Genomic DNA, 18,509 nt, shown 5'->3' with positions numbered 1-18,509 from the left:
ATCAAACATGTTTAATATTTGGATGGAATCATAACCTGAAGTAGGGCTGCACAATTAATCGAATTTCTAATCGTGATTAGAATTAGAGATGCCACAATTACGTAATCGTTCAAAGCAGCAATTAATCGTTCAAAGTCCATTTATGTTATTCTGAGTGCTTGAGATGTTTTTTTTTTCTTCAGGTTTCATTAAGGGTTTTTCCATTGTTTTAATTTTAGCCTTAGTATAACATTATAAAACCATGCATATCTGCGCTGATTTTCTTTGAAATTGGTCAACTCTAAATGCCCAAAACCTGACGACTGGCTCTGAATTTCGCCAACTGCCATCAACTCTTCCAGACTGTAAATCAGGGCAAAAATCTAGACAAAAGTTGTGTCATGTATAGCCTTATAATGATTTCTGAAGGATCACGTGACATTGAAAACTGGAGTAATGGCTGCTGAAAATTCAGATTTGCCATCACAAGAATAAAATTACATTTTACAATGTATTAAAATAGAAAACAGTTTTTTAAATGAAAATAATATTTCACAATATTTCTGTTTTTACTGTATTTTTGATTAAATACAGCCTTGGTGAGTTTATATATTACTATGTATTTATTTATTTATTATAGATTTTGTATAAAATAAAATTACTAACAAATAAAATATGTGAAATATGATATTATATATCATATCAATATTAATATTAAAATATTGTTTTCAATTATATTGGAATTAAATAAACCTTATAAAAATATACTTTTATATTCCATGTTGCATTTAGACCAGATTGAAGTCTGTGTCCCCATGACAGCACAATACAGTATATCACAAGCATATGTGCTAACCACGGCAGTGCAAAGATCCCCAGTAGAGCAAAGGATCATCAGTGTAAGAACCCCTCTGCCGTCCATCCTGGTTGTCATACACTTGCCTGACTCATGACCCTGAAAGCGGGATCCTCCTCCTCAACAAAGACATGACATAAAACTCTCCATGCACTCAGAGAGACTGAGTCATATCTGTGTGTGCATGAGTAAGAGCAAAAGGCAGCTGTTCTTTCAATAAAGAGATACTAACAGGCCCCAAGGACACACACACACAAACAGATACACAGCAGAGCAACTACCAGTAAAAGAGGGAGGGAGTGAAGGTTAACATTTAAGTGGGAGGCGTATAGCTGCACCCCTGATGTCTTACAAAACTGACACATATGCTTCTCACTCTATTTTATCTCAATATATGTACACTGTAAAAATGATTTTACAAGAAAATACGGTTTCAGAATTTCTACTTAAGAAATTTCATGTTTAATTCAATACATTAGTTGCCAATTCTTTGCAATTATTTGTGATATTTACTGCAATTTCTGAGTGAAAATTGTTTCAAAGCAATTGTTTTTTCAGTGTACTGTAGGTATATCTATCCATCTACCCATCCATCTGTCAGCCCCTGTGTTCACTTTAAAGTTTTTCAGTCTAGGTGACATTATGCAGACACAAACATACCAAAAAATGTGTGTGCGGGTTAGACACAAAACAGGTGCGGCCCGGTGCAGGTGTTGAGCACGCCTAGGCAAAGCAGTCAGAGAGATAGAGCATGCTTCTCTGTGTAATCAGAGACAGGGAGAAACTAAACGTTTCCAGCATTGTTTCACGCACACGCACTCCAGACACTCCCACTCGCACATATCCAAATTAACCGACAAAAGCCCTCTTTTGTTAATGCACAAGCACAAAGGAAGGCAGAAGCCCCACAGGCCTTAAGTTCTCTGCCCACGCCACCTGCCACAAACACAAAGACAGAGGGGTGTCAGTCCATTAGGGTCATTCTGGCCCTCTGTCTCCTCCCACAAACTCCTACAACCTACAATTAGGCTACACCTTTCTCCATCAGGATAAACCCTCTCTGGCCAGCTCTGACACGTACTGCACCACACACAAATGCTATTTGTTTTTCAAACATAAGAGTAAAACACAAAGTAGTTAATTTAGTTGTTTATTTTATATATACATAAATTAGATTAATTTATATTACTAAATTAGTCATTTATAAATTAATTTATTCCTATTCTGGAAATGTTGAAAACAGTGCTGCTTAATATTTTTGAGGAAACTGTGATACATTTTCTTTTATTTTTCAGGATTCTTTGATAATCAGAAAGTTCAAAAGAACTATAAAGAAGTCTTTTCTGTCACTTTTGATACATCTTTGCGGAATAAAAGCATTAATTTCTTCAAAAAAGAAATAAATACTTTTATTCAGCAAGGAAGTTTTTTTTAATACATCTATATAGTTTTATGGTTTTAGTTTTAGTTAATTGCTTTAGTAATAAGATGGTCATTGTCCACGTAACTGCTGCAAAATAACACTGACAATCAAATGGTTGCTGGCTCCGTCTGTTCAAGTCTCCAAACAACACAGTTTCTGCTGACATTGATGGTTGTGATTGTAAAAGTGAATCTTGGAAAGGAAAGGCCAGACATTGGCTACATGACCCAGCCACACTGTCTCTGTTTCTGCTCTCTTTCCTGTCATCTCAAACTAAGAGTTTTGAGATGAAATTTAACTTCAGAAACTTATTTACTGATTGGACAGGTGCACTGGAAAAATACACTGTAATTCTGATGTAATTTAATTCCACTTGCACTACTGTAAAGGCATTTGTTTCATATTATCTATATGATCTATGTGAATCTTTATGCCGTGTGATAGACGTAGATATTGAATGGAACATAAATTGCACTTCAGATACAGGATATTTTGTTATAATTATGGCCAATGTTTAAAAGCTATTTAAGAACCAAAACCAATTTTGAACATTTCATTGCTAATTACCAAAAAACACTCTGCTGTATAACATTTTTGAAACATAAAGTGCATGTCTGCTTGTGTGAAACATGCACACTCACAAATGCAACCAAAAATAAGTATGCACATACACGTCACAACATGAGTGCAGAGGGATGTGAGTGGACAGTAACCGTGCCGGTCGCCCACCTGTGTCCTAAGGGGAGGCTCTTTCCTGGAATCAGCCGACGGGAACGTAAAACCACACAGAGCTGCTGTATTTCTCACCTGGACCCTTGTACAAGTGCAGAATAAAATCTCAAACCTCAACCCAAAAAAAGATCTGGCCCAACCAACAGCACTGTCAGACACACTTGAGATACCACCAACACTCAGGCTACCGCCCTGGACCTGCCATTCATGCACTCTAACATCTGCTAATATTACACTGAAAAAAATGTTCATTCATCCAATTAAAAAAATTTAGGGTAAGGGCAAGTTATTTATTTTTCATTGGCTCAAGTTAAGAAATATAGATGTGAATCATTACCCTAACTTTTTTTAATTGGATGAATGAAACATTTTTTTCAGTGTATAAGAACGACGATCTCTCTTTGTTTGTCCATTTGTCGTTTCTATATTCTTTTTTGCTGTATGCCATACAATTTTGAAGGACACTTTTTTTTGAGAACTATTCAGTCATTAATATAGATTATAGACAGACAGAATTGAGGAACTGATTGCGAATGAAAAGCAGGGGGTTTGTGAGTTACTGAAAGGCTAAATAATTATAATTGAATGTAAAGTTAAAATAAATATATGGAGCTGCACGATATAGTTTAGTGCAAATATCAAATCAAAGGCTGCAATTTAATTAAATAACTGTATAGTCTGATGTGCTGCATGTTTCAGAGTGAAGTGTGGCACACGTGAGCAGCTCATGATTCGGTGTATTCAATGTCTCAAAGCTTCTCAAGTCATAGTAAATTCAGCAAACTCCATCTCTGCATGTGCTGCGAATTTAACATGCATTTGGGAACGCAACGTGCATTTACATATTTATACCTTTGCATAATTTCCAACATTATTATGGACAGAAGCTTGCAGCATTTTGCCAATATTGTGCAAAATAAAAGCTTCAGGATTTGTCTTCATTTTTATTATAATAATGATTACTTGCATGTTATATGACCATTAACCAACACCTGACTACCATGAACATGCACATTTTTTATTAAATTACTGAAATATTAACTTCTCAGTTTTAATCTCAGGGAGTACTTACAGTATGTAAATATTCTGCGTCTAAGTGGTTTGGCTAACAAAAAAGTTTGGGAACCCCTGCTCTAGAGCTATACAAACACAATATTAACATACAATATGAAAAAATATATTTTGGAAAACATTGCTCTAGATAATCTTAGCTCAATGCGGCTTAACTTTCTCAATACCAAACGGAAAAAAAACGGCACATTCTGAATAGACTTATGAAAGGAAATCTTTTGCAAGAGGAATGGCAGGGAGAAGTCTGCATCATCACCACAAAAAAAATAATTTTGCATTACATCCAGAAACAGGAAAATCTCTCTTTTTTTCCTTTTTCTCTCTCTCCTTCTCACTTTCTTACAACGTTCCAACCAAAACAGCAGAACTGGGTTTCTGAGCGGACCTCCATGTTTCCGAAGGAAAAGAGATGGACCGTGTTCAAAGAATAACACAGCAGACGAGTTCCACACACCACACACACACAGTAGTAACAAATTATCTATACAGCAGTTGAAAAGGTCACTCAAAAATGTAGCAAGCCTATAAAAACTTCTGTACCACGCAGTACTTTAGCCTCTTTCAAGATGACAAAAGCGATGATACACAATCAGACAGTTATGAGCTGTGACAGAACTCTGGATGTAGACACATATACAATATGAAGCAAATATTGTGTTACCAGTTATTTGCTATTTTGTCTTCATTTTTATTATAATAATGATTACTTGCATGTTATATGACCATTAACCAACACCTGACTACCATGAACATGCAAATTTTTTATTAAATTACTGAAATATTAACTTCTCAGTTTTAATCTCAGGGAGTACTTACAGTATGTAAATATTCTGCGTCTAAGTGGTTTGGCTAACAAAAAAGTTTGGGAACCCCTGCTCTAGAGCTATACAAACACAATATTAACATACAATATGAAAAAATATATTTTGGAAAACATTGCTCTAGATAATCTTAGCTCAATGCGGCTTAACTTTCTCAGTACCAAACGGGAAAAAACGGCACATTCTGAATAGACTTATGAAAGGAAATCTTTTGCAAGAGGAATGGCAGGGAGAAGTCTGCATCATCACCACAAAAAAAATAATTTTGCATTACATCCAGAAACAGGAAAATCTCTCTTTTTTTCCTTTTTCTCTCTCTCCTTCTCACTTTCTTACAACGTTCCAACCAAAACAGCAGAACTGGGTTTCTGAGCGGACCTCCATGTTTCCGAAGGAAAAGAGATGGACCGTGTTCAAAGAATAACACAGCAGACGAGTTCCACACACCACACACACACAGTAGTAACAAATTATCTATACAGCAGTTGAAAAGGTCACTCAAAAATGTAGCAAGCCTATAAAAACTTCTGTACCACGCAGTACTTTAGCCTCTTTCAAGATGACAAAAGCGATGATATATCACACAATCAGACAGTTATGAGCTGTGACAGAACTCTGGATGTAGACACATATACAATATGAAGCAAATATTGTGTTACCAGTTATTTGCTATTAGCATGTTACTTTGGCTTTTAAAATTCTTGTGTCATTAATTCATCAGAAACCTTGCAATTTCAAACAATTACAAATGAAGATGCACACAAATATGGTGCAAACTGCAGTTAATTATCTAGAACTTGACGTTTTGGAGTTAAATTGTCCTGTCTTTTTGGTTGAACATTGAAAATATTAAGTTTTGCAGCTCTTGTTGAGACACTACAATGAGCGTGTCCACAACGAGACATCTTGAAAAAACAAAGTGAGTGTGATACGTGAGCAAAAGGGAGGGAACCTGGCCATACTGAATGGGCACAGAAAGAACAACGTGTGGATGATGTGCAGTCTTCCTGCAGAGTTTATTGATCAGAAGGGTGTGACTGGAAGGCCGAGAGACGGGCCTGAGAAATCCGAGCTGGGCACTATAATTGAATCCCTATGGGGCAAGGCAAGAATATGATGGACAAAGCATCCACCCTCTGATTACATCCCTCTCTGCATCTCCTCTCAATCTGTTCAGAGTTACACTATTGGCTTTGCATAAAGATCTTGCTTAAGAGAATGTGGCATGGTTAAACACAAAGAGGCCATTTTTCCCTCCAACTTCAAACAAACTGGGATCAGATCAGAGGTACGTGAGAAGGCAGCAGCAGGAATCAATTAGCACATACGCTTTGATGATGTCATTGACAAGCAATCGGTGAACAGACCAGCTTCCGTTTGAGATCGCAGGAAACATGAGCCTCTACCGCAGCCCTCCGCAGTTTTACAGAAACATTAGTTTATCATTCTGCATGTCGCTACAAACTTGGAGCAGAGTTCACAAAAGCCTCGTTATGATTAACCAAAGTTTAACTAGCAGGATAATTCCTAACACAGTTCTGAAAAGCTTCAAACTGGACATGAACAAGGAAATAGATGAAATAGTATACACTGAATCATTGATTTGAGAAGTTCTCATTCTAGTGAATTTATTCATTTCATAGAATCACTTCAAAAAGGATTCACTGATTCATTCGGGTCATCACTCAGAAATATCCATCTTTATATTTACATTCTTAGTGTAAATGAAAACTCTGAATAACTGGCTTATTTAACTGTTTAGATGTGGTGTTGTTTATGGTTCCAACGTGTCGCCCATCTCTTTAACAGAAGCTTTGAGAATCAGTCCAAGTGTATCATTACAAAGAAGTGGTTCAAATAAAGCAAGAAGCCACAAATGTCTGTGTGCCAGTATTCAAAAGTTAAATATACTGTATGATTATTAATTATTGGAATAAACAATTCTTTAGCCAAATAATAAAGTTCATTATAATAACTGTAAGTTTTTGTGGTTGTAAAGCTGTAGTAACTTGCCACATCAATATAGAATGTGAGGTCACATTTGCGTTTATTGTTATTTTAAATGGAGGCTCGTCCAGAATTTAAATTCAGAACTATCAGTTTTAAAAATCTGTGTGAATCAGACCACAATACTGATTTAAGATTGGAAAACTGGCAAAATAATGAGGAACGCTCCACCTCAGCTGAATGGCAGAAGGAGAGAGGAATATGAGAGGCCTTCGTCTGCTCCTCATTTGATTTCCTTCAGTGTGTGTCGGCAGCTGAGTGTGGCTCCATGAGCATTTCCCCCTATGTGTTCGGTCTTGGAGTTAACTGTCAAACTGGCGCCATGCAGCTCCACAGCATGATCCGCGGTACATGACTAGTCATGAATATGGAGATGTGCTTGCTAAGCGTAGCGTGCACACACACAGGAGAATGTATGAAAAACAGACACACTCATATACAGATTAATGGATAGTCACCAAACCTAAGCAAACACACACAATAATACAAATAGGGGTGCAGAATGAAGCGTACACCCACACTGAGTGTGAGTCAGAGTCGGCATCTCTATACACACACACACGCATGCATCAAAGTTTTGGAAACGCAAAACTATTAAAAGTAAAACATCATCAATATAGAATGTGAGGTCGTTTATTGTTATTTTAAATGGAGGCTCGTCCAGAATTTAGATTCAGAACTATCAGTTTTAAAAATCTGTGTGAATCAGACCACAATACTGATTTAAGATTGGAAAACTAGCAAAATAATGAGGAACGCTCCACCTCAGCTGAATGGCAGAAGCAGAGAGGAATATGAGAGGCCTTCATCTGCTCCTCATTTGATTTCCTTCAGTGTGTGTCGGCAGCTGAGCGTGGCTCCATGAGCATTTCCCCCTATGTGCTCGGTCTTGGGAGTTAACTGTCAAACTGGCGCCATGCAGCTCCACAGCATGATCCGCGGTACATGACTAGTCATGAATATGGAGATGTGCTTGCTAAGCGTAGCGTGCACACACACAGGAGAATGTATGAAAAACAGACACACTCATATACAGATTAATGGATAGTCACCAAACCTAAGCAAACACACACAATAATACAAATAGGGGTGCAGAATGAAGCGTACACCCACACTGAGTGTGAGTCAGAGTCGGCATCTTGATACACACACACACGCATGCATCAAAGTTTTGGAAACGCAAAACTATTAAAAGTAAAACATCAGTTCCTGTGGTGAGGCCTCAGACTGCAGCCCCTTTCATAATGGAGTCATTTAGTCCGATTCTTCCCTGTGCTATCTGCCCCCGAGCGAACATTCTTACACACAGACATGCTGAAGATTTATGGCGTCTGAGAGAGAAAAACACCACGCCCCAAGTGTGGCTCCGACACAGGGGCCTCCACACTGGCACCGAATCAGAGACACGCACGTACTTTTGCATTTTTATCACATAAATATGTTGAATATAGACAAACAATTTCTTCCCTGTGCTTTTCAAAAACTCACAAACATATAATCACAGGCTCCTTCAGAGTCAGAGCTAATTAAGTAATTGATTCATTGAGTAATTGTTTTGCACCAGATATGTTGACTAGTTAAAACACTATTCAAATTACTCACAAAAAATTATTTTATTGTTAATTATTATTGTTATTTTATTAATTTCTGTTGTTTTCAAAATAAAAGCATAGGTTGTTAAAGCTGGTGATGTAACATTGAAAATGTAAAAATGCATAAATGTCAAACACGTATCAATAATTTTTTTTAACTTTTTTTTTTTTTATTGATTACTTTTTATGTGTTAAAGAGTTTTCAAATTTAACACATACAAGGGGTTATAGGTGGCTACAAGAAGGTTCTAAGGAGTCTGCAGAGTTGGGAGAAAAAAAATATAAAAATGTATATTTATGTTTATATTTATATAAGGCCTTTTTACATTAAGGACAATAATGTTATTGTTCATTGGTCTGGATGCTAAAATAGTTATTGCTATCTTTATAATTATTGTTCTTGGTGGGCTTTTAAACTTAAAACTGTTCTGAAATTTCATTTACTGTGAAAAACACAAATAAATGTTTTGGTGAAAAAAAAGCTTAAAAATCATACAAAATCTTTTTTTTATTATTTATTTGAATAATTTTGCTTTGCACTTTGTACAGTAGCAATATAAAGCCAATTATTTAATTTGTCAAATAACATGTCTTAATAATATCATACTTTTGAACTATAAATCTTTATAGTATAAACTATAATATAAATTCAATTCAATTCAATTTTATTTCTAAAGCACATTTCAATTCAACCTTAGTTGGCCAAAGTGCTGTACCGAAGGAAAAGAAAATAAATAAATAGGAATAAAAGCAAGTAAGCACACACACATTACAAAGAATTAAAAGCACAAGAAAAGAGATGCGTTTTTAACATAGATTTGAATTCGAATAATGTGGAAGCAGTTCTGACAGGTAGTGGCAGGCTGTTCCACATCTTAGGACCAGCTACTGCGAAGGCTCTGTCTCCCCTGCGTTGCAGGCGAGACCGTGGTATTCGCAAAAGATGGCCATCTTGGGATCGAAGTGACCTAGCCGGATTGTAAGTGGCGAATCAGAGAGATACCTAGGAGCTAAGTTGTTAAGAGTTTTATAGACAAATAACAGAATTTTGCAGTCGATTCAATATCGGACTGGCAGCCAGAGCAAGGAGCATAAAATTGGTGTGATGTGGTCTCGTTATAAATCTTTATATTTGAAAATGTTTACTTTTGATGACCAAATTTGGGGTCAATGACATCAAAACATTTTACAGTACCAAATTACCACAGTACCAAAGTTAATTAAAATGCGAGCATGACACAGCTTATTTGTATTTTATTCCACAAGTGATCCGTTTGTCACCCTGTGTAGTTCAGAGTTCTGATAGCCCACCACCTAGTGATCTGTGGAGGGTCTCCGGCAAAAGCTGGCTGCTGTTAAGAGTCTCTTGGCCAATCTGCTTACAACTCTCTTGCTGCTCTCCCTTCCGAAGTGTAATGACAAACCAACCCTCCTGGCATAGCCCGAGCAGACGGACCTAATTTCTGCTTTGCATAAAAAAGTCAAAACCACACATGAGCACTACGAATGAACAGAGGAAAGAAGGAGGAGAGGAGGAAACAGCACCAAGCATCAGATCTCCTTAAAGCCTTACAGCTGAAGCCTCCATCTCAGAGGAGATCACATTTCAACAAGATTGAGTTTAAGTGGTGGAGACAGAAGCTGCATGAAAGGGAGGGAGGGAGAGAGTTTCTTGCTCTAGTAATAGTAGTGCAGGAAAAATGGCACAATATAATTTACAGAGAGCCAAAAGCTACAGACTAAACTTTAGTGTTGAGCATTGCTCATATGAACCAATACGAAAGTGGAGATCAAAAAGTTTTTTTTTAACTGAAGCATGGTTAATGATCTACCTAGATAAAATGGAATTCCCTTTACTTCCCATTTGCCTTCTGAGGGTACGTGCATCCAATTTTTACCTTTTCATATAGTCAGTAAAGTACTTATTCAGTAGACATTTGGGCTGATGGAATACCCGACTCGGCCTAAATCAAGTTTGTTGCTCAGGCAACGCTTGCTTGCTCAGGGAACTTCTGAGGAGCTCTGGATGGGACAGGGTTAAAGTCTCCTCCCTGGGGCTGTGCTTGCTACCGCTAAAATTAAACCACAGCTGGTTCCCATTAGCCTGCAGTGACACTAGGAGACTGTACTTAAGCTGTGCTGCGGGGGCTCCGCCGCCCCACTCAGATAATACTACTGTCCCCTGCCACAGGCCAAGTTTAAACTAGCCCTGCACAGCTTCTGCTGGCAACGACTGTTTTCAAACCAGGAGGAAAGAAGATGAGAGAAAGGTGAGAGTTATATAGGGAGAACATTATGGAAAAGAGCCTGACTCTGGTGAGAGGTGGAAAACATTGAGCCTGTCATCACGTTTGAGTTCATCAGGGGAGAAAAACATTTACATGATAATGTGAAAGCCATAAGGACCAAACTATATGAAAAAAAAAAAATGAGAGAAGCACAATAAATATCGGTATCATAGCAGCTATCAATATTAAGAGGTTTTTTTTTCATTTAGTGTTTCATTTTTCATTTATTTATGCAGCTTTGCTGTATCAGCCAGAATCAGATAAAAATGCAGAGCGATTAACTAAATCCCAAATACAGAGTTCATAAACTTTGCCTCGTAGCACATTTCAAAGTTATTATAATGATTTTTTTCTTTTTATCAGGCATATCATCAGACGGCTGCTTGTGAAGCCACATAATTAAGGTGCTCTTGCCTAGCTGTGTTTCACATATTCTTTACAACTCTACATTTATCTCTAAATTGCTTTTACAGTTTGGGAGTCTGGCAGCAAAACACAGCGTGCACATTGAGAGTAACAAATGAGACGTTGATGACTGATTTACAGCGTGAGAAATAAACCAATCAGCGGTCTTATAAGGACACCTCAGCCAATAGGCAGACAGCAATCGCACATTCCTGATGACAGGCAGCACATATCTCACATGGTTTTGCATGTTGGGATCAACTGCAAGTCTGAGCGCTTTCCAGTTAGGGTAATATTTTAGCCGTAGTCTATTAAAGCCATAGCTCTTAAGAGGGATCTGTTTGTGGAAAAGGTTAACAATCAGTTTAATTAGGAACAGAGGCTGGGGCGCACGCATGAACTCTCCCGGTCTGACACTCACCGCTCTAGAGGGAATTCACCATGTCAGACGTTCACCGTTTGAGTGTGTGTGAGTATAGAGGAGAAAAAGAGACAGAGAATTAAAGGATGAAAGGAAAACAGAGGGCATGTGAGTGAGTGAGTGAGTGAGTGAGGAGGAACAAAGTAAGAAAGGAAGGGGGGGCAGACCTTATCAGCAAAGTTTGTCCATTCAGGATTTCCTTACAAAAAAAAGAGAAATGAAACTCCAACTCTGAAATGTGTTACATAAATATAAATCTGTCAAGAGCACTTGTTAAGGTCATTGTATTTTCATGCTTTTTTTCAAAAACTTCTAAAACAGGTGACATATATCTTATTTAAAACAATGACTAGGAAGCACAAGACACAAGTCCAGATGAGGATATAAATTACACTTATTTCAACAACTATAAGTGACATTGTGTTAACGTAAAGACAATTTCTACCTGATCAATCATTTAAAAATACTTTCAATGATGTAACCAAATAAAGGTCAGTAACTTCCTTTAAAATAATAATAATAATAGTGGTGGAATCACATGCTAATACTATGGTACTTCAAAATATATCATGGTACTAAAATGCATGTACAATGGCATTTACATTGTACTCCAGGGTACTTTTTAAGAATACTACAGAATATGCAAAAAAATAAATAATAATAAATGCTATGCAAATAATAATAACACTATGGTAGTAATACCACAGTACTTTTTTGTAAGTAGTAACATGCACTGAACAAAATTACCTAAAATGTGCTTCAATGTGGTAACATCTAAATTGATTGATTTTATTCAATCATAAAATATATCAACAAATACTATCTAACATCACAGAATCAACCTAAATACAATAGGTTAATTTTTAAAAGTTCAATTTCCAGTGCACTCTGAGCTTACATGAACATGAAGAATTGTATTTTTATTCAACATAACAAAGATTAATAAATGCTGTAAAAATTGTTAGTTGATGTTAGCTAAAGCATTAACTAATGTTAACGAATGGGACCTTATTGTAAAGTGCTATCTTAATATTTAAAAGAACTTTAACATACCGTGTAAATGATATTATAGGCTATGAACAGAATAATCACCATCAGATACCATCAAAGTACCACGGTACCAACAAAGTACTTTAAAGGAAACTAAATGTCCAATGCATTAAAATGACCCATCTTGCAAGCCTTGCATCTCAAGCATAGTAAGTAAATGTTGCAAATGCAGAGAAGTTGCTTTCAAAAGGATGTAAATAGTACAAAACAAGTAGTCGCAACAATTCAACATCACCCAATGCAGTGGTATGAGTGTGTGAGTAGGGTAGGATCTGGATAAGTGTAGGGGTATGCATCGCGTGGGCTGTATTTTGAAGGCAGACGGTGTGAGGCTCATTAAAGCTGCATGGATCTGAGTTCTGGCAGAGGTGACAGACAGGTGGATAGGATTACCAGTGAGCCCGGGTTCAGAAACACGCATGCTCAGCCGCCCGTCAGCACGGGGATCGACGCCCAAACCCTTCACGTCTTTTTAAATAATTAACAGCCAAAGATTAGTCCGTCAGCCTCAGGGCCAAAAGGTTCATTGATTTCTCACAGATGCATTTTTAATGAGCGCATCTCAGTGAGGCAGTGTCCGTGAAGAGAGGCTTCCTTGTCCACAACAGCGTAAGAAACACCAGCAGCTTTGCAAGAGGCTTGTGGTAAAAACACAAACAAAGCCAGTAAATGCCTCTCTAATGTCTCGCACTAACGTTCTTCTACACAAAGGCTTGAAGGGAAAGGTCTCAGGGGTGACCTTAAAAGAACCTATGGCAAAATGCTATTTAACCCAGTCCAAGCGTTTCCTTTAATTGGTCTTGTGCGACCATCCATAAAGCTGTTATGTCGGCGGTATATTTCCTAATCAGCCTTTATGAACTGTAAACATCTCGGCACCAGAGTCTTTAAAGTGTTAGATGGCTTGAATTAGAATTGAATCACATTTGGTAGTTGTGACAGACACACTAAGAAAGTGATCGCCGCATCTGCGGACAAGTGCGGCTGACAGAGTGCATGATGGTCTCAATTACGTATTTCCCTTTCTTTACATTGTAAAGTATCACAAGAGATACAACAAGAAAAAACATTTCTGAGAACCTGATTTACACTCTTAAAAATAAAGGTTCTTCACTGGCATGTATGGTTCCTTTTAAGAACCTTTAACATCCATGGAAGCTTCTTTAGATGATTAAGATCAAATGTTCTTCACACTACTATGAAAACCCCCTTTTAGAACCTTTAAGTGTGTACTATACGTTGAACATGATTAAATGAGCTCAAAGGTAGCTCACCCAAAGATGAAAATTGTGTTATCTTTTACTCGCACTCAAGTCTCTTTTTTTTTTTTTTGACCCCCATTGACATTTATTGCATTGACATTTTTCAAAATATCTTCTTATGTGTTTCACAGAAGAATGCAAGTATAGGCTTAGACCAAAATGAGGGTTAATAAAGACAGAATTTTCACTGAATTTCTGACAAAATATTCCAAATGAACACGCTTTTTAAAAGTGACCTTACAAAGCTGACATGGGGAGAAGTTATGGTTATAGGCCTCTGACATGCATGGACAGCTTTGACTAGAATAACAGAAATAAATATGTAGTTTAATAGTGGTTATAAAATGGAACAAAGACGGTGCAGTGCGGAATGGTTTTATTTTACATTCGTATGGGTTTAGGGAGGCTATGCATTCCTTAAATCTACAGAAACAAGAGGGAGTTGTTGAAAGACCAATTCAAAAATGTAAAACCGATGAGCGTGTCTGAAATAATACTGCTACAGAAATAAAATTGAAAGTTTAAACATCAAATGGAAACCTGTGCCATGTTTCATTCAAGAAATATTGCTGTCTGCAGTGTAATATTTCAAGGGTTCATTTTTCATTGAGATGTGTGAGAGAGAAACATATCATTATGGAAAATCAAGGCTTTTGCCCATCTAAACCATGGATACGTCTGGTTTGAGAAAGCGACACACTTCCTCTACTGTGCGTAAAAGAAGGAAAAGACGAAAGAGAAACAGAAATTACTTCTTCAATCATTCCTCAGATTTCATAAATCATGCATGTGACTTTTTTTGAAACTGACTAAAAGTTTTCATGAAAGTCTTGCATGTTACTATTATCATACATTTGTATGAAAGTGTGCATATATGTTTATGACCTGATTTTTAAAAAAGGGAGATAAGGGGAGCAATTGAGAGCTTAAATGAGGGGCAGGAATGTTGTGTCAGGACTACCTTTCCCGTCTCCCGCTCGAAGTCCACATATTCTCGGCTGGGCGCCTGCCGCTGATCCCCATGAAGGTTGGCTGGGAAGAACTGCAGCGAGAGGTTGGTGCCGGTTGCCACAAAAGCCTTTTAGAGGGAAATCAATACAAACAGGATAAGAAAGCCAGGCCCGAGCATAAATTATGCAGCCCATCATTTCTGTTTTCACATCAGAGGGAAGAGGAGAATGCCTGGAGCCAAGGCCAGCGCTCAAATCATCAGGAAAAGAAGGGAGGAGGGGATGTGGGGAGGTTGGGTGGTGCACAAACGCAAAGAGAAAAAAAAGACCCAAGTCATCATTTTCTCTATTTCAGGTATTGAGTTACATACATCTGATTCTATTTTACCAACGCTCATTGCTGGCAAACTGGGCTGCACCAAACTGAGTTTGAGAGGAGACAGAACGCAGGAGTGAATGAGTGACAGAGAGATAACAGAGACAGAGAGGAGTACAGAATCAATAATTGTTTTAAATGCAGCCCCTCACTTACATTAATAGCAGTTGGACTGCTGTAAAGGTTTTGAATTATGGTACAATAATTCAATAACATTCTCAAAGAGCATGAGCAACAAAAAATAAATAAATACATAATTTTATACCAAACTGGCTTGCAGAATTCTGTTGCATTTTAATTTTATATGTACAAATATATATTAAAATTAATCATCGGATTCTCTTTAACTTATATGCTCAAACATACATAAACAGTAATATTGTAAATTATATTAATATTCAGCATCATATCAATGGACATACAAAAGGCATAATGACATGACGAAAATTACTCTCTGTAGCTTTGTAACAGACCTGTTTGCCTGTGAACCTCAACATTTAATCTACTTTTGACTTTAGGGGCAAATAAGGCCAAATGTGACCACATCTTACTGATTAAAGAACTTAAGTGCAGACAGTCGCAAAACATGTAGGAATTATACAAACAAAACGAACTCTTTTTTTTTTTTTTTTATATTAGAAATGCTCTAGTAATGTTTTCCATTAAGTTACTGGTCAGTAAACGATCACTATCAGCTGTAAGGCCTGTAAATTGATATTTATGATGAAATTCTGCCAGAAAAAAAATCTAAGTACATAAAAAAGTGACATCAAACAGAAATAGTGGAATCTATTTTATCTATCTAGTCTATAATGTTTTTATGAACAGAATAAATATAATCTGAATTAAAGTAACAGTTGTCTCATCTATTCTTAGAAATATGATGGGTAGCAAAATCTATCTCGAAACAGCCCTGAAGACATGAGATACAAACAAAGAGATAAACAAACCTCCCCATGTTAGCAAACCAGTCAAAGAAAAGGGTATGACACAAGTGAATCTAATGCAAATCTGTTTTTGATAGTTTTTTTTTTTTATATATATCAATAAAAAGGCGAAATTTTAAAAATAGGCGAAAAAATAAAACAGGCGAGGGAATATATGATAACATGCAGTCCCAGGGTATTTTTAAAGAGATTGTAAATTAGACACGTCCGAGTTCATCTGCACCCGTGAGACGCGTTTCTGATGATAATTAAAAGAAGCCAAGAGGCACTTTATGTTTAAGGATTGATTAATTATTTGTAGTCCTAATGATACAGCGAATTAAATACCAACAAGTCAGTATAACACGATATGGATCATAAATGTTCTCTGCTGCAGTGTTTTTGGCGCTCATTACATATAAGGAAGTATATGAACAGTTTTTGGTGACGGCGTGACAGTTCCGGATGCCATAATCACGTTAATGTGTTTAAGTATTGAGTTGCCAGCACTGATGCGGGGTCAGCAGTCATTGACCGGTGCTGTGAGGTGCGTGTACTCACTATCTCTGAGCGGCCGTCACGGCACGCGTTCTGGAAGCGCGCCTGCCTCTCTTCGTGCGGCCGATCGCGGAAACCGGTGTATTTAATCTGTAAACAGGGATGAAAGAATCACAAGAGTCTGGTTATAAAAGAGCTTCATTAGAGTACACTGTAAAAAAAAAGTAATTACTATAACAACATCTTTATGTTCCTCTATTTAATTTGTCACAATATTTTCCGTCCTTTATGCTCAGTTTTATGATGTTTTGTTTACATTTCAATGTTTTCTTTAGTTCATCCGTATTTGAATACAAAGTGGTCAGAAGAATGTAATGAACTTATTCTTACAGATTTCCTTAAAAACAGTTAGCCTAATATTAGTATATGGCACGGGGTGCACATTTGTTGAGATTAAAGTCGAATAATGAACATATTTGCAAGCTATCGGAAAATATGTTGAAAATGCGCGCGTTTGAAATGCAAAATGTCTGATATGGTTTTAAATTCGGATAAAAAGCAAACAAACTTTCATTATTGTACTAGAGTTAAAATGTGAGGTGCAAAGGTGCGTCTTTTAAGTCTGCTACATCTATATTTTTGTTGTTACATGCTTGCGATATATAAAAAGTAATTTTGTAACTGCCGTGAATGGAGGGTTGAAAACTTTTCTCAGCACAAAGCATTGGCGGTCGCTACACAGAGGTTGTTAAAGAAAGAGGCGATGACACGCTTGTTTTCATGTCACGCGAGAGGTGCAACTTTGTTTCCGCCACTTCATCAAATGTCTCTTGGATGAATCGAGCTCACCTCGCACTCGCGACTGAGTTTCCTGAAGAACTCCTCGTTCTCGAACTTGCTCCTCTGATCCGGGACCACCCGAGGCATCTTGATCGCGATTTGATCAATTGTGTTAATTGTATTTGTCTAAACTTGCAAAGAGAGTGAAGCGTTGTTTTGAAACACGCAAGTCCCGCTCTTATTTCCTTCCGTCTTTTTCTCTTCTTCTAATGATGGAGTATGTTGCAGTGAGCTTTGTATTCTTTAAAATGTAAAACCTCCTTCGGATTTCGCGTCTTGTGGGGTCCGTGAGTTGTACTGCACTAGATTTGGCAGTAATTTGCACTTGGCTTGTTGTTCTTCCTCACTCTCGCGCGTGTGATCCCCGACTGCTGACAACAGACGCTCGCTCGCGCTACTTTATCCGTCTCATGAGCTGCATGGCTCACAGTTACTTCCTGGCTCCTCGGAGTCCGACTTATGACTGTAAACCCAAATACTCCCCCCATTCACAATTCTCTCCACTATGGACCGTGTGTGCGCAGGCGTTAAATACACCACAACTTCATTGCGCGAAATGCTTGGTATTAAAGTTGTTACCTGTGTTAGAGATTGTGTGTGGAATTTCTAAACGCATCATGTTAGCGATTTTCTTAGAAACAAAATGACGTGCTCTCATCAGAGTATGTAGATAGATAGATAGACAGACAGATAGATAGATAGACAGACAGACAGATGATACATGGGGGAAATATTTATTTGATCCTCTGCTGATTAAATTTGCCCACTTTCAAAGAAATGAAGGGTCTGTAATTTTTATGGTAGGTTTATTTTAATCGATAGAGACAGAATACCGACCAAAAAATTCAGAAAAAACACATTATATAAAGGTTAGAGATTGATTTGCATTTCAGTAAGTGAAATAAGTATTTGATCCCCTACCAACCAGCAAGAATTCTGGCTCCCACAGATTGGTTATGTGCCCATGTGGAACACAGATTAGTCCTGCCACTTTAAGAAGTTACTCCTAATG

At 37.4% G+C, this 18,509-nt stretch overlaps 1 protein-coding gene across 6 annotated transcripts in view; it reads right to left on the bottom strand.

Annotated features, from left to right (window-relative positions):
- Positions 1-17,958, bottom strand: part of LOC107715210 (core-binding factor subunit beta-like) — a 35,573-nt gene extending 17,615 nt beyond the window's left edge. For all 6 annotated transcript variants that reach the window (XM_016521269.1, XM_016521272.1, XM_016521270.1 and 3 more), the window contains exons 1-3: positions 17,507-17,958; positions 16,721-16,807; positions 14,869-14,985 (exon numbers count right to left, since the gene is read on the bottom strand). In XM_016521269.1, the coding sequence (XP_016376755.1) occupies positions 14,869-14,985; positions 16,721-16,807; positions 17,507-17,584 (282 nt within the window). In that variant the 5' untranslated portion in view covers positions 17,585-17,958. The remainder of the gene's footprint in view (positions 1-14,868; positions 14,986-16,720; positions 16,808-17,506) is intronic.
- Between the last annotated feature and the right edge of the window lie 551 nt (positions 17,959-18,509).

The sequence above is a fragment of the Sinocyclocheilus rhinocerous genome, unplaced genomic scaffold, assembly GCF_001515625.1.
Source record: "Sinocyclocheilus rhinocerous isolate Xijiao unplaced genomic scaffold, SAMN03320098_v1.1 scaffold659, whole genome shotgun sequence".
In the NCBI taxonomy this organism is placed as follows: Eukaryota; Metazoa; Chordata; class Actinopteri; order Cypriniformes; family Cyprinidae; genus Sinocyclocheilus; species Sinocyclocheilus rhinocerous.
This window is presented reverse-complemented; position numbering and strand designations above follow the sequence as displayed.